The sequence below is a fragment of the Peromyscus eremicus genome, chromosome 11, assembly GCF_949786415.1.
Source record: "Peromyscus eremicus chromosome 11, PerEre_H2_v1, whole genome shotgun sequence".
Classification (NCBI taxonomy): Eukaryota; Metazoa; Chordata; class Mammalia; order Rodentia; family Cricetidae; genus Peromyscus; species Peromyscus eremicus.
In genome coordinates this window covers 44,535,413-44,557,445 of record NC_081427.1, presented here as the reverse complement: position 1 = coordinate 44,557,445, position 22,033 = coordinate 44,535,413, and the positions used below count along the sequence as shown (strand labels likewise).

At 41.7% G+C, this 22,033-nt stretch overlaps 1 protein-coding gene across 1 annotated transcript in view; it reads left to right on the top strand.

Annotated features, from left to right (window-relative positions):
* The window catches only part of Elovl7 (ELOVL fatty acid elongase 7), a 73,264-nt gene extending 66,075 nt beyond the window's left edge, over positions 1-7,189 (top strand). Inside the window, exons 7-8 of the mRNA XM_059276564.1 lie at positions 2,265-2,401; positions 4,544-7,189. Coding sequence (XP_059132547.1) covers positions 2,265-2,401; positions 4,544-4,753 — 347 coding nt within the window. The 3' untranslated portion in view covers positions 4,754-7,189. The remainder of the gene's footprint in view (positions 1-2,264; positions 2,402-4,543) is intronic.
* The last annotated feature ends 14,844 nt before the right edge of the window (positions 7,190-22,033 follow it).

Here is a 22,033-nt window from a genome sequence, read left to right as displayed (position 1 = left end):
GGTGAAATTATTTTCATAAGTAATGTATGAAATTATTTTTGTTGCTACCTCACAACTATAATTTTACTACTACTGTTATGAATTGAGATGTAAATATCTGATGGGCAGGATGGTCTTAGGTGACCTCTGTGAAAGGGCTGTTAGATGCGTAGGGGTCCCAACCCACAGGTTGAGAACCACTGATTTAAATGAGGGTAACATGGAGAAAGTGGTGTCTTCGTGAGGAAGGCTCTGATACAGGCCCCTTCTGAAAGCTGAGCTGCAGTTCTTGTGTGTTCTTGCTGGACACAAATGAACGTGCACAATCTTCCCTTCCATTCCAAGACTCAGCCTGCCTCCTGAGCTATTATAGGATTAGGCAGCTACTCCATTGTTAGTTACCCTAAAAAGGGTGTGCCCCTTCCCTTAAAATTTATTCAGGTTTCTTTTGGGGTAAAAAGATTAATCCGAATGTAAATAATAAAAACTGAGAGGACGGTAGCATGCCTCATTAATGGTGTTGCTTCTGAAATGTGTGATAATTAAAGAATTAACTGCAAGTTGATTGAAGTCTGTGAAGTACAGGATAGCATGAGGCTTTGACGACCATGACCTAATTATTTAAAGTGTGTTCTTTGATGGGAATACTTTAGCAATAATAGTATCTAGAAACATTCAGAATTACTGCAATTATGAATATTATTTTAAAATAATGGCTCAGTTGGCAAAGTCTCTTGCCTCCAAGGCCAAGCCTGACGACCGGAGTTTGATTCTCGGAACCCACGTGGTAGAAGAAGAGAACCAACTGCCAAGAGTTATCCCCTGACCTCCACATGTGTGCTGGGGCATGCATGAACACACACACACACACACACACACACACACACACACTAATTTACATAAAGTAATTCATTCTGCTTTGTGCCTGTTTATAATGCTTTTTCCACAGACAATTCAAAGAGACTATAAACTAGTAGTTGTACCATAATTAGTTGCGAGTTTTAGGTTGTTTCTGGAATTGAAGACTTGGGAATTAAGGAAATGGATTATTTTGTAGAAAAACTTCAATTCCAGGTCAACTTTACCAGGCATAATGCAGATTTATCTAGGCTGAACATCTCAGGAAAGAAATCCTAGAGAGGAATTTTGGGTTTTTTCTTTCTTCGCCATCAGATAAACACCCGGCTGTCCCTTCCACCAAGGACTAGTCTAGCTGAAGGCAGCGGAGATGCTCTTTTCTTACATTCTTGGGTCCTTTGCCTCTCTTTCTAATTAAAGATGGTAAAATTAAAAGAGGAAAACATAATCAAATGGGGGCAATCAATAAAAAGGATAGCTTAATTGTCGATAACTATTTATTTTGAAATCACAATAATTTATGATAGCAGATTTAGTGTAGCTTACTAATGACTTCCAATGGTTTCCTGATAGAGTGTCTGTGGTACTAAAAATATCTAATGCACATTATTGCGAGTGTGGAAGAGAAATTTGATTCTGCACAATGATTATGTCTGTAGCTTTACTCATGAGAGCCCAAATTAGAAGCAACCCAAATGTCTTCCAATAGGAGAATGGGTAAATATTGACGCATTTGTATGGCATAATGCTGAACAATAGGAAAAAGACTAAGTATTGGTGTGTACACCAACATGCTAGAAACTCAAAGCCATTGTGCTGTATGAAAGGAGGCAGGAATAAAAGAGTCCGTGCTGTGTGGTTCTATCTCTGTGAAATGTATTAACAGGCAAAATTAATAGCTTACGATAGAAATCAGGTAAAGGTCACCTTAGAGGGATGCATTCATGAAACAGCACAAAGAGGCCTTGCTGGTGTTGAGTACTGTGTCTCGATCTTAGTGGTGGGTGTGGAAATAAGTAGGTTCTAAGTATGTGAAACATCTTAATTTGTACATTTACGATTAAGATAATTTGTTCACCTTATAAAAGTTAGTCTTCACTAAAAGTACATTTAGATTCTTATTAAGCAATGTAGCCTTTCTAAGAGATTGACTTAATTTTTTTAAAGTAAACTTGAACCGCAGGAGAATTTTAAGGGTGAAGCATAACAAACAGCTACGTGCTAATTGATTTTGTAAGATCTCTGTTTTGCATTTTATGAAATGTTTTACTGAACTTCTAGTTTGATGGCTGCTTCACGAGATTGAGGTTTCTCATGTATTCTTCTTCCTACTAAAATTAGAGAAATAATGATATTGAAATCTTAGGACAAATGTATCTGATTTTAAGGAATAAGGGGCCATTTTACAATAACCTCTTTTCTTTCAGGTGGTTTGGGAACGTTCCATGCCTTTTTAAATACAGCTGTGCATGTAGTCATGTATTCCTACTATGGATTGTGTGCCATGGGACCGGCCTACCAGAAGTATTTATGGTGGAAAAAGCATTTGACATCTTTACAGCTTGTGAGTAACTGGTTTTCTTTAAATATGAAACAAAACTGCAATCACATGTGTTCTGTGTGAGTTAGGAGTCTAGACAAATCTGGAACAGTCTATGAAGAAATAGGATGCTTGTCTTCTGTGGGGTATGCATCACTGTTTGGACTTGGTCAGAAGCTCTGTCGGCTGAAAATAAAGCAGATTTGGTAGCTCAGAGTCTCAAATGATTAAGCTAGCATCTTCATTCTTATAATGGTCTGAGATGCATCTACAAAAACTATGTTTATAATCAAAATAGTGTCAAAGTTATATGACCACAAATAAGAATAATACTAAGTATGAGGTAGAAATTCCAATATTCTGAATCAACATTGAAGGACTGTAATGTGGAAAGAACGGTGAGCATTTCTGTGTGCTTACCTATTTAGTGCTAACGTTGGTCAGTTTGTCTTTCTTCTCATAAGTAAAGAGTGCTGTGAGGGTTATAGGTATGAAGTAATGTAAGACATGTGGGTTATACAGATGGGATAGTGCCCGCAAGTCAACAGTGCTTGAAAGAGTAAGTCATTGAGTTTAGATCAGATAATTCTTCATAAGAATTCATTCTAAAAAAATATATGGTACATAATTTCCTTCATAGCTGAGTCAAATGACCTGTTTTAGTTGTATTACCCTCTATGGAAAGAATTCTGCCATCTTCCTATTTCCTGAGTTGAAGTATACTGTAAATTGGGTGCCGTAATCTGCCAGTGATACCAAGGAGGAAGTAGAATCGAGGCCTAGCTAGCCTGCTGGGGACTTTCAAGTAAAATCCTACAACTTGCTAAGTGAAATTGGATACAGCCCTAAAAGGGGTTCTCAGGAGAGAGACTACTGTTTCAGTCTCTGAGGACCCCCAGTGAAGATCAGGGCAGTTCTGTCCAGTTAGCAACTGTATCTGAAATTGGCAACAGTCTCCATGGCCAGCCAGGAGGAAGCAGTGAAATGAATGCTTTATTTCATACTTTTATTTTAGTCTTACTTCGGAATACTGTGAAGTTCTGGCAATTATTCTCCATGGCTGCCTTTCTTTAAAGTATTTTTCTCATTGTGCAGTAATATGTGATCATAATATGTGTGCATATTCTTTGCACATATGTGTGGAATTAAAATTCCCAGTTAGAAAGACAGGGAGAAAAATAAACCGGGCAGGGATGTAGCTTAGTGGAGGAAAGTTTGCTTAGCTCCTACAAGCTGCTTAGCTACAATCCATATAAATGAAAAATAATAAATTAGTAAAATTCCATCTCCCTGGGGTAATAGTTGTCTTTGTTTTCATTCAACTTTTCCCCTTATGCATATATATATGCATTTATACCTTTTGCAGATTTCATATTTACTACATACATAATCTTACACTAGTTTTTTTTTCATCTAACAAATGTGGCACATTTTAAATAAAGTGAGGCAAGTATTCTAGTGCACACCTGTCATCGCAGCCCTTTGGAGGTGGAGGAAGGAAAATCAGAAGTTCAAGGTCCTGCTCAGCTGCATAACAAGATTGAAGCCAGCCTATACTACCTAAGACTTTGTTTCAGAAAACATAAACATTTCAATAAAGTGGGAGGGTTTGTACAGAAATATGAAGGCTAGACATCTGTTTGTCACTTGTCTGAAGCGTGCATGTGTGTGGAGGACTCTGCTTCTCCTTTCCAAGGTTTCATTAGTCTCTTGCCCAAGGAAGGGAGTTAAGTAAAGCTGCTGGACAGGGAAGCCATGGACGTTTGTGAGGCTGCTTCAGCGAAGGTTGATGATAACAATAAAGCTGTATCACAAGAAATGCTGTAAGAAAGTTAATCACGGTTAGTTAGCTCACAAGTACTATTTCTTTATAGAGATTTACTTTTCTAAAACTCCCCGAGAACCTAACTGACCTTTACTCAGGTATAAAAAAGGTACCAAGTGGGAGGGGGAAGCGAGATGGCCCAGTGGGTAAGGGTGCTTTCCACCAAACCTGATGACCTGGGTTTGCTCCCAGAGACCCACCCAATGGAAGGACAGAACTAACCTCTGGCCTTCACAGGCATGCCATGGCTCATGTGTGTAACCTAGGAATGGCTGAAAAACTGGTAAAACCAAGTGGGTTTTTTTCATACCTAATTTTCTTTTCCTTCTCCCATCTCCCAGGTCCAGTTTATCCTTGTCACCATCCACATAGGCCAGATCTTCTTCATGGAGGACTGCAATTACCAGTACCCAATTTTTCTGTACATCATTATGAGTTATGGATGCATCTTCCTGCTACTGTTTCTCCACTTTTGGTACCGTGCTTATACCAAGGGTCAAAGATTGCCCAAAACTATAAAAAATGGAAATTGCAAAACGAAGCCTCACTAAAAGACAAGCACAGCCTGGATTTACAATTGAGACTGATATCTTGCCTTCCTTGACAATCAAGAGATACTCACCTATGCAGTGCGTTTTGTATATTTTTCAAAACCAAGAGCTTGTATTTTTATAAGTTATTTGGGTTTCTGATCTTTGAGAGTCCAAAGCTCCCAGATAGTCTTCTCAGTGGAAGAGACTAGAGCAGCCAGGAGGTTTCCTATTGCCTTTCATACTAATCAAAAGTTCTTAACACACTTTGCTACAGCGAGAGGAGGGTATGAAATAACATAGTACTCTTCTAGGAACTCCGGAATAGATGAAAAATACCTAGCGATTTTGATCATGGATGGAGATCCACAGAGTATGATCGATTCCTCCTGTCTGGTGTGGAGACTTCTGACTGGCTTCTGGCTCTGTCATTCACTCCTGTATTCGGAAGACATTATATTCACTCCAGGGCTCAGTTCCCAATCTAAAGTGCTAACACAGTGGCGTTTTGATAGGTTCTCCTTCTAAATCGTTAGTGGTAGTTTGAATGGGTCTTCTGAGCGGTCACCACCAGTCCTGCCGGTGAGGCTCCCTCACGACACACGTATAAGCTATTGGAGGCAGCGGTGCTTCGGTTTCTACACTGATGCCTTTGACACTAAGGTGAAGGCAATGTTACGTTGCACACGAGATGATTTGTTTCCACAGGTTAAATGAATACTTTGCTGATGATGATTTTACAGTTAACTGTGCATGTCTGAAAGGAGTAGGGTATGTCAATGAAAAAAAAAATGCTGTGGAATTCAGTGAGGAGAGTTATAATCCCTTGTAGTATAATGCCACTCTCTGATAGGTCGGTTTAAAAGGATTGTCTTGCCTAACTGCGTGTTAGACGTTTAGATGCTCATGTGATTAGCTTGCCTCAGATGCCTTTGGATCACAAATCACTTTTCAAATATCTGCTATGCCAAGTGTCTTATGAAGCAACTGGAGGTGGGTGGTGGAGTATCTGAGGTCAGATTTGATTACCTTAGCAAGGGCTGTTAGATTTTGGGAGACAAAGAGTACGTTATGGTTATGTATTATACATATTTAGTGTTGTGGATGCACCGCATGAGTAAACATTTTCCAGAATCATGAATTAGCCAGGATTTCCTCTTCTTCAGACCTGTAAGCCATATTGTGAAGGGCTGAAATTCATGTGGCAAATGTTTTCTTTCCCCCTTTAAAAAAATACTAATTTCTAGAATTTTCTTGTTCTTGTTGGAAAACCCGGACCACCTAGCGATACTTGGACATTTGTGAAGCTGTCAATATTATTTCCTTTTCCTCTTTGAAGGACTACGTAAGTGTGAATAACTTCAAAATCAGTACTGATGGCTTTGGGCATGTGTGCCGCATAGTGTTGCTCATTTGGCAACAAAGCCCAAGTAAGTCTTCGTTGACTGTAAACTCTGAAGTTCTGCCTGCTCTCTCCTGATCCATCACTCAGCACCATGCCTTTGTCTCCACATTCACTTACTTTATAAAGTTATTTGCCATTAAGTGACCTTTAGTGATTCCACTTGCTTACGGTGAGAAGCAGAGGATAATACGAAGATTTTCATACTTAAAAAAAAAACAACAAAACAAAACAAGTAACAGACAAGCCAAGCTGACAGCAACAGCCGCACTAGTCTGTCACTGTGAAGGTCTCAGGGATCCACGTTCTCCTATTTTGACTCTGTCGATGGGACAGTATGGTAGAAATAGTTACCTACACAGGCAATTCCCAAAGACTCAAGTAGGGCAAAGACCCAAAGGAATACAAAATAGAAAATAAGACGGGGAACTTTGATTGATTTCCTCTCTACTTACACTACCCACCCCCTCCTCTCCCTTCTCCAAGTATGTAAAATGTCTGACTGACATGCCTATGGACTAAGAGCAGCATTGTGACATGACATACCACATCCTCAGTTCTATAAATGAAAGCTGGGAGGTGAAATGTCATATGAAAACAGATCACAATCGACAGACAGTCAGATGTAAACATCAGTAGATCAAAATGAATGTCACTGGTTGTAGAATTTATGTGGGCAGTGTTTGATCAAACAGAGCTTCTAATGGGGTTTCACCTACTTTTCAAGACTTTGTTGCCTTTAAACTTGCTTGCCTAATAAGCAAAAAGCTCAGCTATTAAGTATAGTTTATTATAAAAGTTCTATGAGTCCTTGAGGACCAATATGTATGTTATAAATACAAATTTTTAAATATCTATGGGGTGTTACAATTTTCTGTCTTCATACTTAAGGAAAATTCTAAATTGAGTATGCTACCTTGTTTCATAGTTTGGGAAATTATGAGATTATATCTCTTGGCTATCTTTTATTTCTGTTAACTTTTTAATGACTGTAGAAGTTGTGAGAATTTGATTTTGTTCTCTGTGCTATAATAAATTTGTGGCACCACGTGTAAGTGTGTGTGTGTGTGTGTGTTTCATTTTGAAATCTAGCTGCTCTTGTTTGCATGTGTAGGAGATTCTAAATCTGAGCAGTCACTAAGTCAAAGCACTTGGCACCTTCATTATATGCTTGCTATATTCAGAGTACTGTACTGGATATGAGCGTTCAAAATGCTCATTGGGACCACCTATACCTTACCACCCTGCAGATGATACACAGAGAGAAGAAGCACAGGACAGGTGCCACAGGAGGAAAAGGCCTGCCATCCCCAATTACAAAACAAATATTATTAAGGCATTTGAAGGCTAGTTTGTATTATGTAAAATGTATACAATTCAAAGTGGATAGTAGGTTAGTAGACTAGATGTCTGCAAATAACAAGGGGCTGGAGAGATGGCTCAGTGGTTAAGAGCACTTAACTGTTTTTGCAGAGGACCTGGATTTGGTTTGTACATGGCAGCTCACAACTGTCTGTAACTCTAGTTCCAAAGGATCTAACATTCTCTTCTGGCCTCCATAGGCACCAAACAAGTCCATTATGCTCATACACACATGCAAGCAAACACTGATACCCATAAGAATAAATAAATAAGAAACTTAAAAAGAATTTTGTCATGCCTGACTGAAGTAACAGTTTCTATGTAATGATCACCTGCATCTGTTGAAACAGTTGATGGGAGGTTGATGGGGAGGCTGGGAATGGCGACTGGGGCTGGTGCAGACTGAACCCAGAGATCATCTTAATGCCAATAAAAGTGAGAAGCTGAAGTGTTATTGTGTCTCGTAACATGCTATTGTACTATGAAGTCTTCCTGCCCCGGTTTGTGTTTTGTAGTTGAACCTAAATGTCTGTTTCTAAATCAGCTACAATAATATAGTAATTAATAATAATAATAATATAATAATAATAACCCTGTGGATAGAGGAAGATGTTAGAAGATACTAGGCTGATACAGTCAGCCAGATATAAGGTATTAAAGTCTAGAGATTTCATAAGACAAGTGGCCCACCTTATTCACCAAGAATGACCTTTAAAGAAAGAAAGTCAAAAGAAAAAGAGGGGCTAGGGATCCCAGTGACAGAGGACCTGCGCAGCCTGCCCTGGCCTCCATTCCCAGTACCACCCAAAAGAAACTAAAATAGAGGTGTGGAAGGGAGTTCTAGTAAACTAAGAAAGACCTAAATTTTAACAATCCAATATTTGATATAGATTTGAACAAACCAATTATAAAAGGATCTTAAAATAACAGTTGTTTAACTGGATGTGGTGTAGATATTAAATGATATAAGAAATGAATACTGGGTATAATCTCAGCCAGACTTTTGGAAAGTTCTTATTGTAAAGATACATGTACACACTGATGCATGCGTGTGTTGTACAGGGTATGGTCAACAGTTGTCTGATTTTACTTTAAAATACCTTTAGAATAAGGAAGGCAAGTGTTAGCTGTTCCTCTAGGTCAGTGGTTCTCAACCTTCCCAATGCTGCGACCCTATAATACAGTTCCTCATGTTGTGGTGACCCCCCAACCATAAAACTGTTTTCCTTGCTTCTTTATAACTGCAATTTTGCTACTGTTATGAATTATAATGTAAATATCTGATATGCAGGCTATCTGATATGTGAAAGGCGCTGTGACCCCCAGGTTGAGAACCACTGATGTAGGTGGACATTTTATACATGGTAAAACAGCCAAATGTAATGAACGGAGGCCTTAAAAATCAGTAGATTTACGTGTGTCTGTGTATTTATTGCTATTCACAAAAATCTTGGGCTGATAAGATGGCTCAGCGGGTAAAAGTGCTTGCTGCCAAGCCTGAGGGGATATATATATATATATATATATATATATATATATATGATTACAAGCATGCAGCAGCATGCCCGCTTTATGTGTGCATGCTAGGCAAACACTCTATCAACTGAGGCACATCTCTTGTCTCTAATAAACTTTAAACTGTTCTTTGTGGATCCTGATCTTAAGAGGTTTATACGGTGGGTAGGAAAAGAGGCCTACATAAAAATTAAATAAAAAATAAGGCAGGCTACATGTTGCTAAGTTTAAAAACAAAACCAAACAACAACAAAAAAACATTTTTTGAGACAGGGTTTCTCCATGTAGTTTTGGTGCCTGTCTTGGATGTTGCTCTGTAGCCCAGGCTGGCCTTGAACTCACAGAGATCCGCAGGCCTCTGCCTCCCGAGTGCTGGGATTAAAGGCCTATGCCACAGCCGCCCCAGCGCCACGTAAAAATTTTGTATCCCATATACGAGACCTTTTCCTAAGTTGTCAGTTTTGTTACAATAATGTTCCTGTTGGGCTTGGTGGTGCATGCTTGTGATGCCAGCATTTGGGAGACAAGAGAAAAGGATCACAAGTTTCAGGAGTACACAGCAACACTGTGTCAAAAGAGAGAAAAGGGGAAGTGGAGAAAGAAGGGGGAAGAGAGGAGAAGGTTCCTTGAGAACGCCTGAAGGCTCTGATCAGAGAAATGATGTGATCAGTGTGGTTAGGAGAGGCCCTGGATAAAACCCTGCACAGGAAGCCTGAGACTCCCTGCCACCATCTAACTGCTTCCTTCTGGGAAGCAGTTGGGAGTAACAGGAAGTGGTTATCATGTGCCGCTCTACAGCATGATGCTATGAAGCCAAGTGCTTGGCAGAGGACATGCGCAGAGAAAGAACGTCCTTATCCGTATCAGTGCTGGGGTCTAGACAAGATAGACTGTGAGTCTGTACTCTAGTAACCGAATTTTCCAGGAGTCCTGCACGGCAGCCTCTCAGTGGTCAGGAGTCCCTCATGACTGTCCTTGGTTACCAGGGAAACTAGGAAACGTGATTTTCTAGGTGAGTACGCCATCTTCTCTAGTAAGATTAGATTCTGTTAGTAAGAGGTAAGGAGGAAGGTCTGCTCAGGCAGATGATGTAACCTTGCATATTGAGAATCGCCATCATGAGAAGCCAAAAAATTACATAATTGCAGCAAATTAACTTGTTGGCCAAACCTGATTTGGATACCCGGAGGCTAGTTTCTGTCTGCTCATCCATGCTGGGTGAATATACACATTATTTCAGGGCAGAAATCCAAATGTCATTATTGACTGATACCCAAACAAACCTCTATTGTGACCTTTTTTTTTTCACATCTAACTCAGATTTATAAGGAAGGAGAGGAATTGGGGGGATTTCAGTGGTATCCCTATGAAGTGTGTAGCACACAGCTCTCTGGAACACCACCCACGAAATCTTGTTTTTGTTTTTTCGTTTTCTCCAAATATTAAAAAAGAAAATGGGAAACATTTGAATGAAAATAGAGAAAACTGAAGAAGTAGAAAATGATTACCAGTAGCTGATTTTACTTTCATTTTATCTCTTTCATTGTGTTGCAATATTGAGTCTAAAATAGTATACTTAGCCATCATGTTGAGAGGTTCAAAACCAGACTGGCCACCATCTAGCTCTAATGTGCTGTTGCTAACGTTAGCTAGATGACATATGTACAGCATATTCCCATCAGAAACAACCTGCATCTTTTTTTTGAAGAAACATTTAGTTTATATTTTTTGTTATAAAATATTATTAAAAAGAAAACCAAGTAAATACAATCTCATTTTATAGTTGAAATAATATTTTCTGAATTTGTGTCAATCTAAACATTTTGCTTCTTTACTTATTCATTTCTTTAAACATTTTTTATTATTTAAAATAATTTTTACTACTGAGTGAGTTCCAGGACAGCCAGAGCAGTTACACAGAGAAACCTTACCTCGGAAAAAAAAAATTTAATTTAAATATATTTTGATCATATTCTTCCCTTACCCCAGTTCATCCAGATTCTTTCCTCCTCCCTACTCACCCAACTTTAAGTTCTTTCTCAAAAAAAAAACCTATGAAACCAAAACCTAGAAAACAAAATACGCCCCCAATTCCACCAAACTGTAACACACACACACACACACACACACACACACACACACACACCACCACCACCACCACCACCAACAGAAACAAAAAAAAAGCAACTGTGGAGTCCATTACTTGTTGGCCAATTTCTCCTGGACATGAGATCTTCCCTAAAGTGGTTTATGTACCCAGTGTCGCTCCACTGGGGGAAAAAAAAATCAGTTTTCCCTCTCTCAGGAGGCATAAATGACAATACCATTGTTAACCTTTACCCTGGTGACTAGGTTTACATTCACTCATTCATTCATCCATTTTTTAAATATAACACAATAAAATATAATGAGATAAACAAACAAAAAAAACTATCACATTGAAGTTGAACAAGACAAACCAAGAGAAGGAAAAGCGCCCAAGAGAAAGCATATGAGTCAAATGCTTAGGAATCCCATACAAACACTAGAAGCCATAATATAAATGCAGAGGACCTGGTGCAGACCTGTGCGGGCTCTGTGCATGCTGCTACCATCTCTGTGAGTTCATGTGAGTTTTGCTCATGTTGATTTAGAAAGCCTTATTTTCTTGGGGTCTTCTATCCCCCCTGGCTCTTATATTATTTCTGCCTCCTCTTCCGTTGAGTTGTCTGAGCTCTGAGGGGAGGGATTTGATGGAGACATCCCATTTAAGGGCTGGGTGTTCCAAGATCTCCTATGCCTAATGTCTGAAGGAAACAGCCTCCATCCTTTTCAGTCTTCCCCCTGGGCAGCTTATCTGTGTGGCAGATGAAGAGTAGATCTGAAGATGCCAGGAGATACCTGAGGTTCTAAGACAGAGTAAACCTTTGCCTGCTCCCCAGTAGTATGTTTGGAAAGGTAGCATTGCCTCAACTATGGGGCATTTAGCCAGGCAGAGATAAAAGATCCTGGTAGATTAGTCAGCTAGTGAAGTCATGACACAATATCTGAGGCAATTAACTTGCAAAGAGAAAGGTTTATTTTGGCTCATGGCTCTGGATGTTCCCATCCAAGATAAAGCTTTGGCACGCTGGCAAGCATGGTATGTCACAGCAGGAGTGCATGGCAGAGCAAACTACTTTCAAGCCGGGAATCCCAGAGAGACTGGACTCCACGATCCTTTCAAAGGCACGCCCCCAATGACCTACGGGCTTTGAAAAGTCCACTGTACCTCCTAGTACTGCTCCCAGGAAATCAGACCCTCAACATATAGATCTTTGGGGAGTACAGACCCAAATCACAGCACCCAGTAAGGATTTCTGGGCTGTGGTGAGTCCCAGTGTAGAAGGGAGCTGTTGAGTCCACAGCGACTCTGAATCCACAAGGGACAAACAAATAAAAGAAGTCCCAAATTTCGGAAATTAAAGTAGACTATAGGACTAGAAAAAAGCCTATTCCTTTAAGTTTATGAGCAAGAAAATCTTAAATAAATATTACAGGAGGGCCGGAGAGATGGCTCAGTGGTTAAGAGTGTTTACTGCTCTTTCAGAAGACCAGAGTTCAGTTCTCAGTACCATAACCATGTTGGATGACTCTAGGGGATCCAATACCTTCTGCCCTCTGTGGGTACCTGCACACACACACACACACACACACACACACACACACACACTTGTGTGTGGGTGTGCACACATGCAAATAAATAAATAAGTAAATAAGTAAATAAATAATACAGGAATCCATTATTTGGCCTCAATTTTTTTTAATCTTTATTTTTGTTTTATGGGTATGAGTGTTGGCAGAGTGTATGTATGTGTGCCATGTGTGTCCCTGGTCCACCCCACAAGCTCAAAGCAAACTATCTATCTGCCCAGAGAAATGAGGATTAGAAAGAGAGCCAACTATCCCCAGCAGGCCAGTATCCATTGGCGTGAAGTTCCCTCTATCTGAGTCCTACCTAAAATGATGGCTTCCTTGGCCTAGAGAAGCTTTATGAGCCTAGAACTTGAGAAGCAGAGGCAGGAGATAGCATTTGAGGCCATTCTGGACTGCACTGTCAGATCTCCCAAAGGGGGCAAAAAAGCAACCTGAAGTAACTAGGCATTAACCAACGGGTTATTTCCCTATTGTTAAATCTCCCTGCACCTGAAGGCAATTTGAAATGACCAGTTTGATTTTCATTCTTTGGCTTTATTTCCGCAGCCCTTTAAAGACTCCCAGACGAGCCTCCTCTGTTCTGTTCTCAAAGCACTTGATTTCACAGACTCAAGTGCGGCCTCGCTCTGGAGTAGAGTACTGAGATATTTAAAATCTTTAGAGTGCATGTGAGGCCCGGGGTTCACATCCCAGTACCTACAGCAAACAAACAAAACTTGTGAAGTATGTCGTAATTGTGTCTTTTAACAATGGATAATAAGATACAGAGAGAGGGCTGAGAAGAAAGAAACAAAGTGTTCTGGAGAACTCAGGAGCGTTCTGGAGCAGTGCACAGCAGAGCAAATGCACTCAATGCAACTAAACTCTTCACTTAATGCTAGGATTGCTTTGCAGACAAAGCAAGTTTTAACTTTTAAATATTTTAGGATATTTTCACATAGCTTAGGAATTGTATGTTTCTAATGGTGTTATGCATGTGTACACATTAGGTGGCATGCTTGCCTGTTCATGTGTGTTTGGAGGCCAGAGATGACTTTGGATATCTTTCTTTGCTGCTCTCCACCCTATTTTTTGAACCCAGACTTTACCATTTTGTCTAGACTGGCAGGGCAGTGAGCCCCTGAGGTCCACCTGTCTCTGGCATCCTAGCCTTGGGATTACAGGTTGGTGCTGCTGTGCCCCAACTTCCATGTGGGTGTAGAGGATCTGAGTTTCCAAAGGAAGAACTTTACCCTCTGAGCCACCTCTCTAGCCCAATAATTACATATGCTTTTATTTATTTATTTATTTATTTATTTATTTATTTATTTATTTATTTAGTTTGTTTTTTACTTATTTATCTCTGAGATACAGTCCTGTTATGTTGCCCAGGCTGGTCTTGAACTCTTGAGCTTAAGTCATTTTCCTGTCCCAACCACTAGAATAGTATGTGCAGCACACACTCAGCTTTGTATGTACCATGGTTGTTTTTGAGACAGTGTTTCATGTAACCTACACTGGCCCCAAGTATATATATATAATCTTAGCCTTTTGTTTAATAAACTAGCTTGCTTGCAACCTCCCGGAGTCTGTGTCGCTGCCTCTGCATCTACTCATCCCCTGCCTCCGGGTCAGGGACAGCAAGACCCAAGGCACAGTGCCAGCGACACACAACCACACTGGCTATTTATTCATCTAGACAGATCGTTCACTATGTGGCTCAGGCTAGCTCTATATTGGAGATCTGCTTTGGGATGTCTTTCTGTATACTGTGAATATGTGTTGCTCTGATTGGTTGATAAATAAAGCTGTTTGGCCTATGGCAAGGCAGATTAGAGGCAGGTGGGAAATCCAGGAGAGAGACAGGAAGAAGAAAGGCAGAGGCAGAGGAGACACCATCTTGCAGTCCAGGGAGCAGCATGTAATGGCACACAGGTAAAGCCACGGAACACATAGCGACATATAGATTAATAGAAATAAACTGAGTTTAGTTATAAGAGCTAGCTAGCAAGAAAATTGAGCCATAGGCCATGGCCATGCAATTCGTAATTGATATAAGCCTCTATGTGTTTACTTGTTTCTGAGAAGCTGCAGGACCTGGCGGGATACAGGAAAAATTCCAGCTACAGAGATCTTTGTGTCTCAGCCTCCCAAGTGCTGCGACTGCAGGGCTGGGCCACTACACCTGGCTCTGTATATGCTTTTAAAGAAACAGCATGGTTTTTGACTCTCTCTGAGCTTGCTATCGCCGCTAAATTTTCCATCTGCCACGAGCCCCTGTGCCACCTCCCTGCAGTCCTCAGGTGTTCCCGTCTGCTGTCCACTTGCCATTACAGCCACTCCTTATTTCTAACTCTTTCTAGGGCTGTATCTTACAGCAGCAGAGGAGCAGACCCTTTGGAGTGAGTGGAGAATGATGTGTGGAGACACCTCCCTCCTCTCCCCCCCATCACTCTTCCCCTCCAAAGACTCAAATTAATTTCAAGTCCCCACACTCTCTTTTTCCCTCCTCCCATACATCTCTACTCCACTTACTAAGGCTTTTGATGTTAGTGTATATTCCTTTGTGTTCCCAAACTCTCAGGTCCAGTTCAATCTCCTCACTGCGTTTCCCTAGTAGGCATAAAAGAAGGAAATGGGGTGGGGTGGGGCACTAGGATGGAGAGCTTAGGAAAGAGTTTCAGTTAGACTCCTTACTGTTTGTAGAAATCTTTAGGAAGCCACAGAATGGGTGTGTGCTTGTTCAGTGACAGGAAGTGACAGGGATGTTTCACAGGCACCGCCCTAGGGTGTGCGGAGTGCCAGCCAGCTCCTTGCATTGCTGCAGAGTCTTCCAGCTGGGAGGCTAGCATGCTCCCTTGCTCCAGCCAGTCTTCTCCATTAGTCAATCTGCATTTTAAAACACAGACCTAATTATGCCTCTCTGTGCAAGCCCTTTAATAGCTTTCTGTTACCCTGGGGTGGGGATGGAGAAAGGACTGCCCTCAAGGTCCCCAGAGGCAGCCTCTGCCCAGCCTTGCAGCCACAGTTAGGGTTCATTTTGATCTTTGGTTTCTCAGCTGGCGTAAGCTTCTCTCTGTGCTTGTGTATGGCCCTGATCACTAGGCTGCCTCCTCCACCCCACCCTCTCAGGCTGTCCCCTGCCTCACCCAGTGACATAAAAACACATTCCTTGGCCTGAGAAATTCCAACCAATTTCTCAGATATTATATCTCAGTTCGTATTTTTAGGGATGCCATTTCCCAACTACCCAGAAACAATCCCTGATGTGTTCCTAGAAGCTGATGTGCTCCCTTTAGAGCATCTACACCATATTGATTAAAGTATATAATCACCCAGCTCATATTTATCTTGCCCAGTAAGACTGTTAGCATTCTACAGGGCAGGACTATGTGTCTTGTTTAAAAGCCTTCCCCCTGCAAGGAAGGATTGTAGGATCCAGAGGGGACAAGGAAACCACAAGAAAACTCACAGAATCAACTAACCTGGGCTCACTGGGGCTCACAGAGGCTGAACTGACACCAGGGAGCCTGCATGGGTCTGACCTAGACCCTCTGCATATATCTTACAGTTGTGCACTTGGTCTTCTTGTGGGACTCCTAACAGTGGGAGGATGGGCTGTCTCTGACTCTTTTGCCAGCTTTTGGGACCTTATTCCTCATACTGGGTCACATTGCCCGGCCTTAAAACAAGAGGAGGTACCTAATCCTCCTTGCAACTTGATATGCCATGTTTGGTTGATATCCTTGGGAGGCCTGTGCTTTTCTCAATAGAAATGGAAGAGGAGTGGATGGTGGGTAGAAGGGAGTTAGGGAGAGGGACTGGGAAGAGAGGAGGGATAGAAAACTGCAGTTGGGATGTAAATAATAGTAATAATAATAATAATAATAATAATAATAATAATAATAATAATAAATCTTTAAGGAGGCTATAGTATCTTATGGCATACACTCTCCATTTGTAAAGCAAATGTTAAACTCCTGGTCAACTTGTAATAGGATTGTTCCTCAAGACTGGAAAGAATTAGTAACCACAGTCGTGGAACCCGGAGCACAGCTGCAGTGATGCACGTGGTACAGAGATGAGGCTAAGACCACAGAAAGTCAATAGAGAGGTAGAGGTGTGGTAATTTCCCAGGATCAGCTTCTTGGAGAAGGCCAATACGCTGAAATACAAAGACAATATTGATATGATAACCAAACCTTGGTCCCATGCATTCATGGCTGAAAATTCCCCTCCCCAGGGTAGCATAGCCCTGTACAGGGCAAATGTTCAACAAGTATTTGTTGAGTCCATAAAACAATGCAAGAGAAAGTTGAGAGTCCATCTCACGAGTATGTTCCTTTTATTTTGTCTTGAATAAGCAGTAAAAGTATATGTAAGCCAAAGAATTGTTTTGGAATAAATCTATTTATGATTTTCTGCCGTAACTGATTGGTATGTGCATTTTATATACCTTTATACCCAGGTTGAGTAAAAGTTTCTTAGGACAAAAGGGGTCACAACTGGAAAGAGTCGAAGAAGCCCTGACTTAGGATACTGGCTCTCATACTAAACTGGATAGTATAATGTATCATTTAGGGATTCCAAATCCAGACCAAATGTCAAGACCATTACATCACAACATATGGAGGAAGAAGGTAAGCAGCGGGGTTGATGTTTCCTACCTGACAGATATTGTATTGAGAACCACTGCTCTAAGTGAAGTCTCTCCGTGTGGAAATAACAGTGAGAGACCAATAGCAAGCATTCTTCCTCAACATCTGGCAGAGAAGAAAAGACGCCTGTGCCCCCACAGTTCAGGGGAAAATGTCTCATAGAACTCATAGAGTAGAGAGCCCATGCTCCGTTGGAGTCTCTCCCTGGTCACAAGGAGAGTGTATGGTAGTTTTAGCTTGAAGAATGCCTGCCCACATTTCCTTGCAGATGGGCTATGGGAGGAGGATACAGGGCTGTGTGGCTTAGCTCCAGGCACGCTGGAGCGTGGTGGTGATGTTCAATGCCAAGGCTACATACAGAATGACAAGTTTGGGGACTGTTGAGCTCGGTAGGTTTCCCCTCAGCTCCCACCCCTTTTCTTTTCTTTTTCTTTTTTTTAGGGAAGGGAGTTCTTGCCTACTCCCTAATTTGTTGAGATCTTTTTACTTTTAATTCAAGAAGAGATCTTCTTGGGTTTGGTAGTCTAGGCCTATAATTCCATCACTGGGAGTTTAAGGATAGCTTCAGTTGACCCCACACCAAAGGGGGGGGGGAAAGGACCTTGATGCTGGGTCTGGTAGGACAGGCCCATGTGTGTAATTCATAGTATTATACAGGAGGCTAATACAGGAGGTTGTGAATTTGGGGCAGCCTGAGCTACAGAAGAAAACATTGCTTAACAAAATGACAAATAAAGTCCATAGTTCTTGAATGCATAGCATACAAGTGCTCTACTACTGAGCTACATCCCCAGAACTATCTATCTATTTGTTATTTATATGTGTGGGTGATGTCGTATGTGTGTGATGTGATGTGTGTGTGTGTGTGTATGTGTGTGTGTGTGTGTAAAATGTGCATGTGATGTGGGGGGGTAGTGTGTGTGTGTGTGTGTGTGTGTGTGTGTGTGTTTGTGTGTGTTAGCATGACTGTGCCATAATGTACTGAACCATCTCCCCAGCTGATTTTACATTTTAAGGTCTCCATAAGATTCCCAGGCCGGCCTTGAATTCAAGACGTTCATGCTTTAGCTGGAATTACAAATCTATATCAATCTTAAACAGAAAATTCAAATGTAAAAGAAGATAGAAGAACAATAGTGACCTGTCATCTTGCTCCAACAGTGATTAATTCATCAACCATCTTTTATTTCTGTCCCTACCCATGTTCCCTCCTCTACATTGCTTTTAAGTGTGCCTTGGAGATTGTATCATTTTATCATGCATATTCTCAAAATATACTTTTAAAGCAATGGTTCTTAACGTGCAGTTCCCAGACTTTCATCACCACAGTCACCTGGAAACTTCTTGGAAACAGTCTCAGGCCCCAAGGAAGTTGTTCTGAATCAGAGACTCTGGAAGCAGGGCCCAGTAACCTGTTCTAACAAGTCCTCCAGGGCTTCTGATGTAATCCAAAGACACGGAGCAACTGAGCCAAAAGATAAATGCGATGCCATTACCCAGAGGAAGTCAAAACTCGCTGGGCTCATGAACTTCCTGCCTCAGCTTCCTAAGTGCTAGGATTACAGGTGGATACCCCCATTCCTGACTGTGAGCTGCTTCACTACTTTTAAAGAGTCCTCTACCCCCTTACCCCCCACCACGTCTCTTTCTTCCTTGCAAGTATAAGTACTAGGCCACTTAATAGACTTTCCATATTCCAAGTTCTTTTGGGTACAACATCCCACAGCTCATAGCAAGCAGCACAGCCAGTTTGAGGTATATTTTTTTTTTTCAGGCAACATTAGTAGATGCAATTATAGTTTCTGATACTGTAAAAGCCCCTTATGAAACTTAGGTCTGGTGTGTGCATTGCAGCTTTATAGTTACTCCAGGCTCTGCCTGGCACCTTCCTCTTATAACATGTCTGATTCTGTCTTCTTTAGACTGTTCCTGGCCCAGTCCAGAGACCTCACTCAACACTCCTTATGGGCTTCATCTAACATTCCTTCAGCCTGCTACTTCTGGTCATGTCAGCTTGGAGCACAGAACAGGCAGGAGCCATTGTCTGCCAGCATCCTGCCCTGGTCCTTCTGTTTGACAGATAATCACATCACTCCTGTGGTCTCCCCAGAGGGGCTGGTCCCAGGACCTGAAGTCAGGGCTTTCTATAGAGACATGGGTTAGAGGGGAACTTTGAGTGAGATATCCAGAGGCTGGCCCCACCAACCCCTTACTGGAACAACAGTCAAACCACTGCCTGTCAGTCAATTCCAGGATTCAGCCAATTAGCGCTTTTCAGACAAAGCTACCTGAAGAAAATGCAGTCAAGCAGGTTTCCGTGTCTGGGAAGTCTCTTTAGTTTTAAATAAAAGGAAGAACCCCACAAATGCTGAAACCAAACACTGTTTTTTATCCGTTCAATAGAATCCTTTTATTCTTTCTCCATCCAGTTACACACATAATAAATAAACAAACACAAGGCAGTGTGAGGGCTCGGTGGTAAAGATAGTTCTAACAAGTCTGATGAACTGAGTTTGATCGCTGGGACATGATGAAGGAGAGAACCGAGTCCTGAAAGTTGTCCTCTGAACTCCGTGGCATGTGTATCCCTCCAATAATTAATTAGTTAATGTAATTTAAAAACTGCATATTATTTTTTATATACAGAAGATGTATAAATTCCGAAGTATTTTATATAATCAAATTGCACGGTCAGCACACCATTGGAGTTACGATTGGAACCTTTGAAAATGAACAAGAACAGATGAGGGAGGAAGAGAGGCAAGAAGGAAGGGAGGGTGGAGGGCGGCAGGAAGCAGGGGAGGGAGAGAGGAGGCGGAGGGAACAAGTGAAAGAAAAATACACCATAAAGTAATCATTATCACTAAGGACAAAAGTATAAGATGTTTTTGTTTTCACGCCCAAGTGAGTGTCAGCTACATGGCTCTGAAAGGATAGAAGGGCCACAGTGTTGGGAGGAACACAAAGGTGCTTGTTGCCTTTGTGAGCCCGACACACACACACACCCTCCCCCAGCCCCAGCTCACAGGCCTTCCTTGTTCCCTAAGTTCCCTGGCCTCCCCATCTCAGTTTCCTCCCGCTTCTAGCTTGGTGCTGCTGAACACCAAAGCATTTCAGCGTCTAGTGTGGGTGTCGTCACCCCATCCTGCCTGGAGTTAAGCTCCAGGGGCCTGGGCTCCCAGGGTCCTCTGCTATTGTTGCCAGGAGTAGGAAATTTGCTGTTAAATATCTCGCCTGGCAGGAAGTCCCTTACCACTTTCAAGTCACTTGTGAAGCCAGAGGCCTTCCCAGAACCTTCTCCTTTTGTGAAATGATTCCCCCCCCCCCCCCCCCAGCTACATCAAGTGTGTTTGCTATTCAGGGACTGTTTGTGATGAAGCTTTTTAGAATCTAGATGATTTTAAGTAGCATGGCAGGTTTCTTTCAGACCTAAGCCAGAGGCTGTGACTCAAACAAACGGTCTACTAATTCTGGGATGCACCCTTGCACTGCTTGTCAACAACCAGGAAGTTCTATAATAATAGATCAGGGTCTGTAATTCCACAGAAAGCAAAACTGATCTCGTGCCTTTAAGAGCAAGGAGGCCTTCGATAGCTGTGCAGAGCTTGAGCCTCCAGGGATGCTTAAAAGAAGGACAGTCCCTCATTAGAATTGTCACAGACACAGGGCAAGCTGGGGTGGACAGACAAGCCTGGATACACAGTGAAGCATAGGAGTGAGGGCCAGGGGACCGAGTCCAAAGAGCAGACAGCAGGGTCTGAAGCAGAACACTGGCTGAGTCCCTGTTCTTCCGCCCTCCATGTCTGACTGTCTCTTTGGCTTCTATTTCCCCAGCTGCCCACTCACCTCTTAGGCGAATGTACACGAACGACTATGGGTTATCTTTATTTTGATGTCTCACTGGCAATCGAATGTTGGAGGTCTAAACTCCAACTTTTTTTTTTTAAAGATTTATTTATTTATTATATATACAATGTTCTGTTTTCATGTATCCCTGCAGGCCAGAAGAGGGAGCCAGATCTCATTACAGATGGTAGTGAGCCACCATGTGGGTGCTGGGAATTGAACTCAGGACCTCTGGAAGAACAGCCGGTGTTCTTAACCTCTGAGCCATCTCTCCAGCCCCAAACTCCAACTTTTTTAATTTTTAAAAATGTTTGGGTCTATATAGTGTTATCTATGTGGTACACATGTACATGTATGGGCAGGTGCTCATGCTCATGTGTATACCTGTAGAGCCCAGAGAAAGTCAAATGTCCTGCTTTACTTATCACTCTTTATCTTATTTCTTTGAGATAGAGTATCTCATTAAACTTGGAACTAGGCTAGTAGCCTGCAAGTCACAAAGGTCCTCCTAGACAGTGCTGGGTTTATGGACATCACTGTTGTGCCCAGCTTTTTCTGTGAATACTGGGGATTTGAACTCTGGTCCGAAGGCTTGTCCAGCAAGTAAGTGTCCTTACTAATGAATCCATCTCACCAGCTCTAAATTCCAACTTCTCCTGACTTCTGTTACATTATGAGGATCAGAGTCAATGACTATGGTGAGTTTTCAAATACCAGCGTATATGTTGCTTATAGCATGCCTAGGCAGGCAAAGCAGTGAATACGGAGGTTATCATGCACTAGCAACAACAGATGCTTGGCTGTGATCACTTACAAACTGGGGAATACCTTATCCTTGGCTTTCAGGGTGAGAGTTTCATTGAG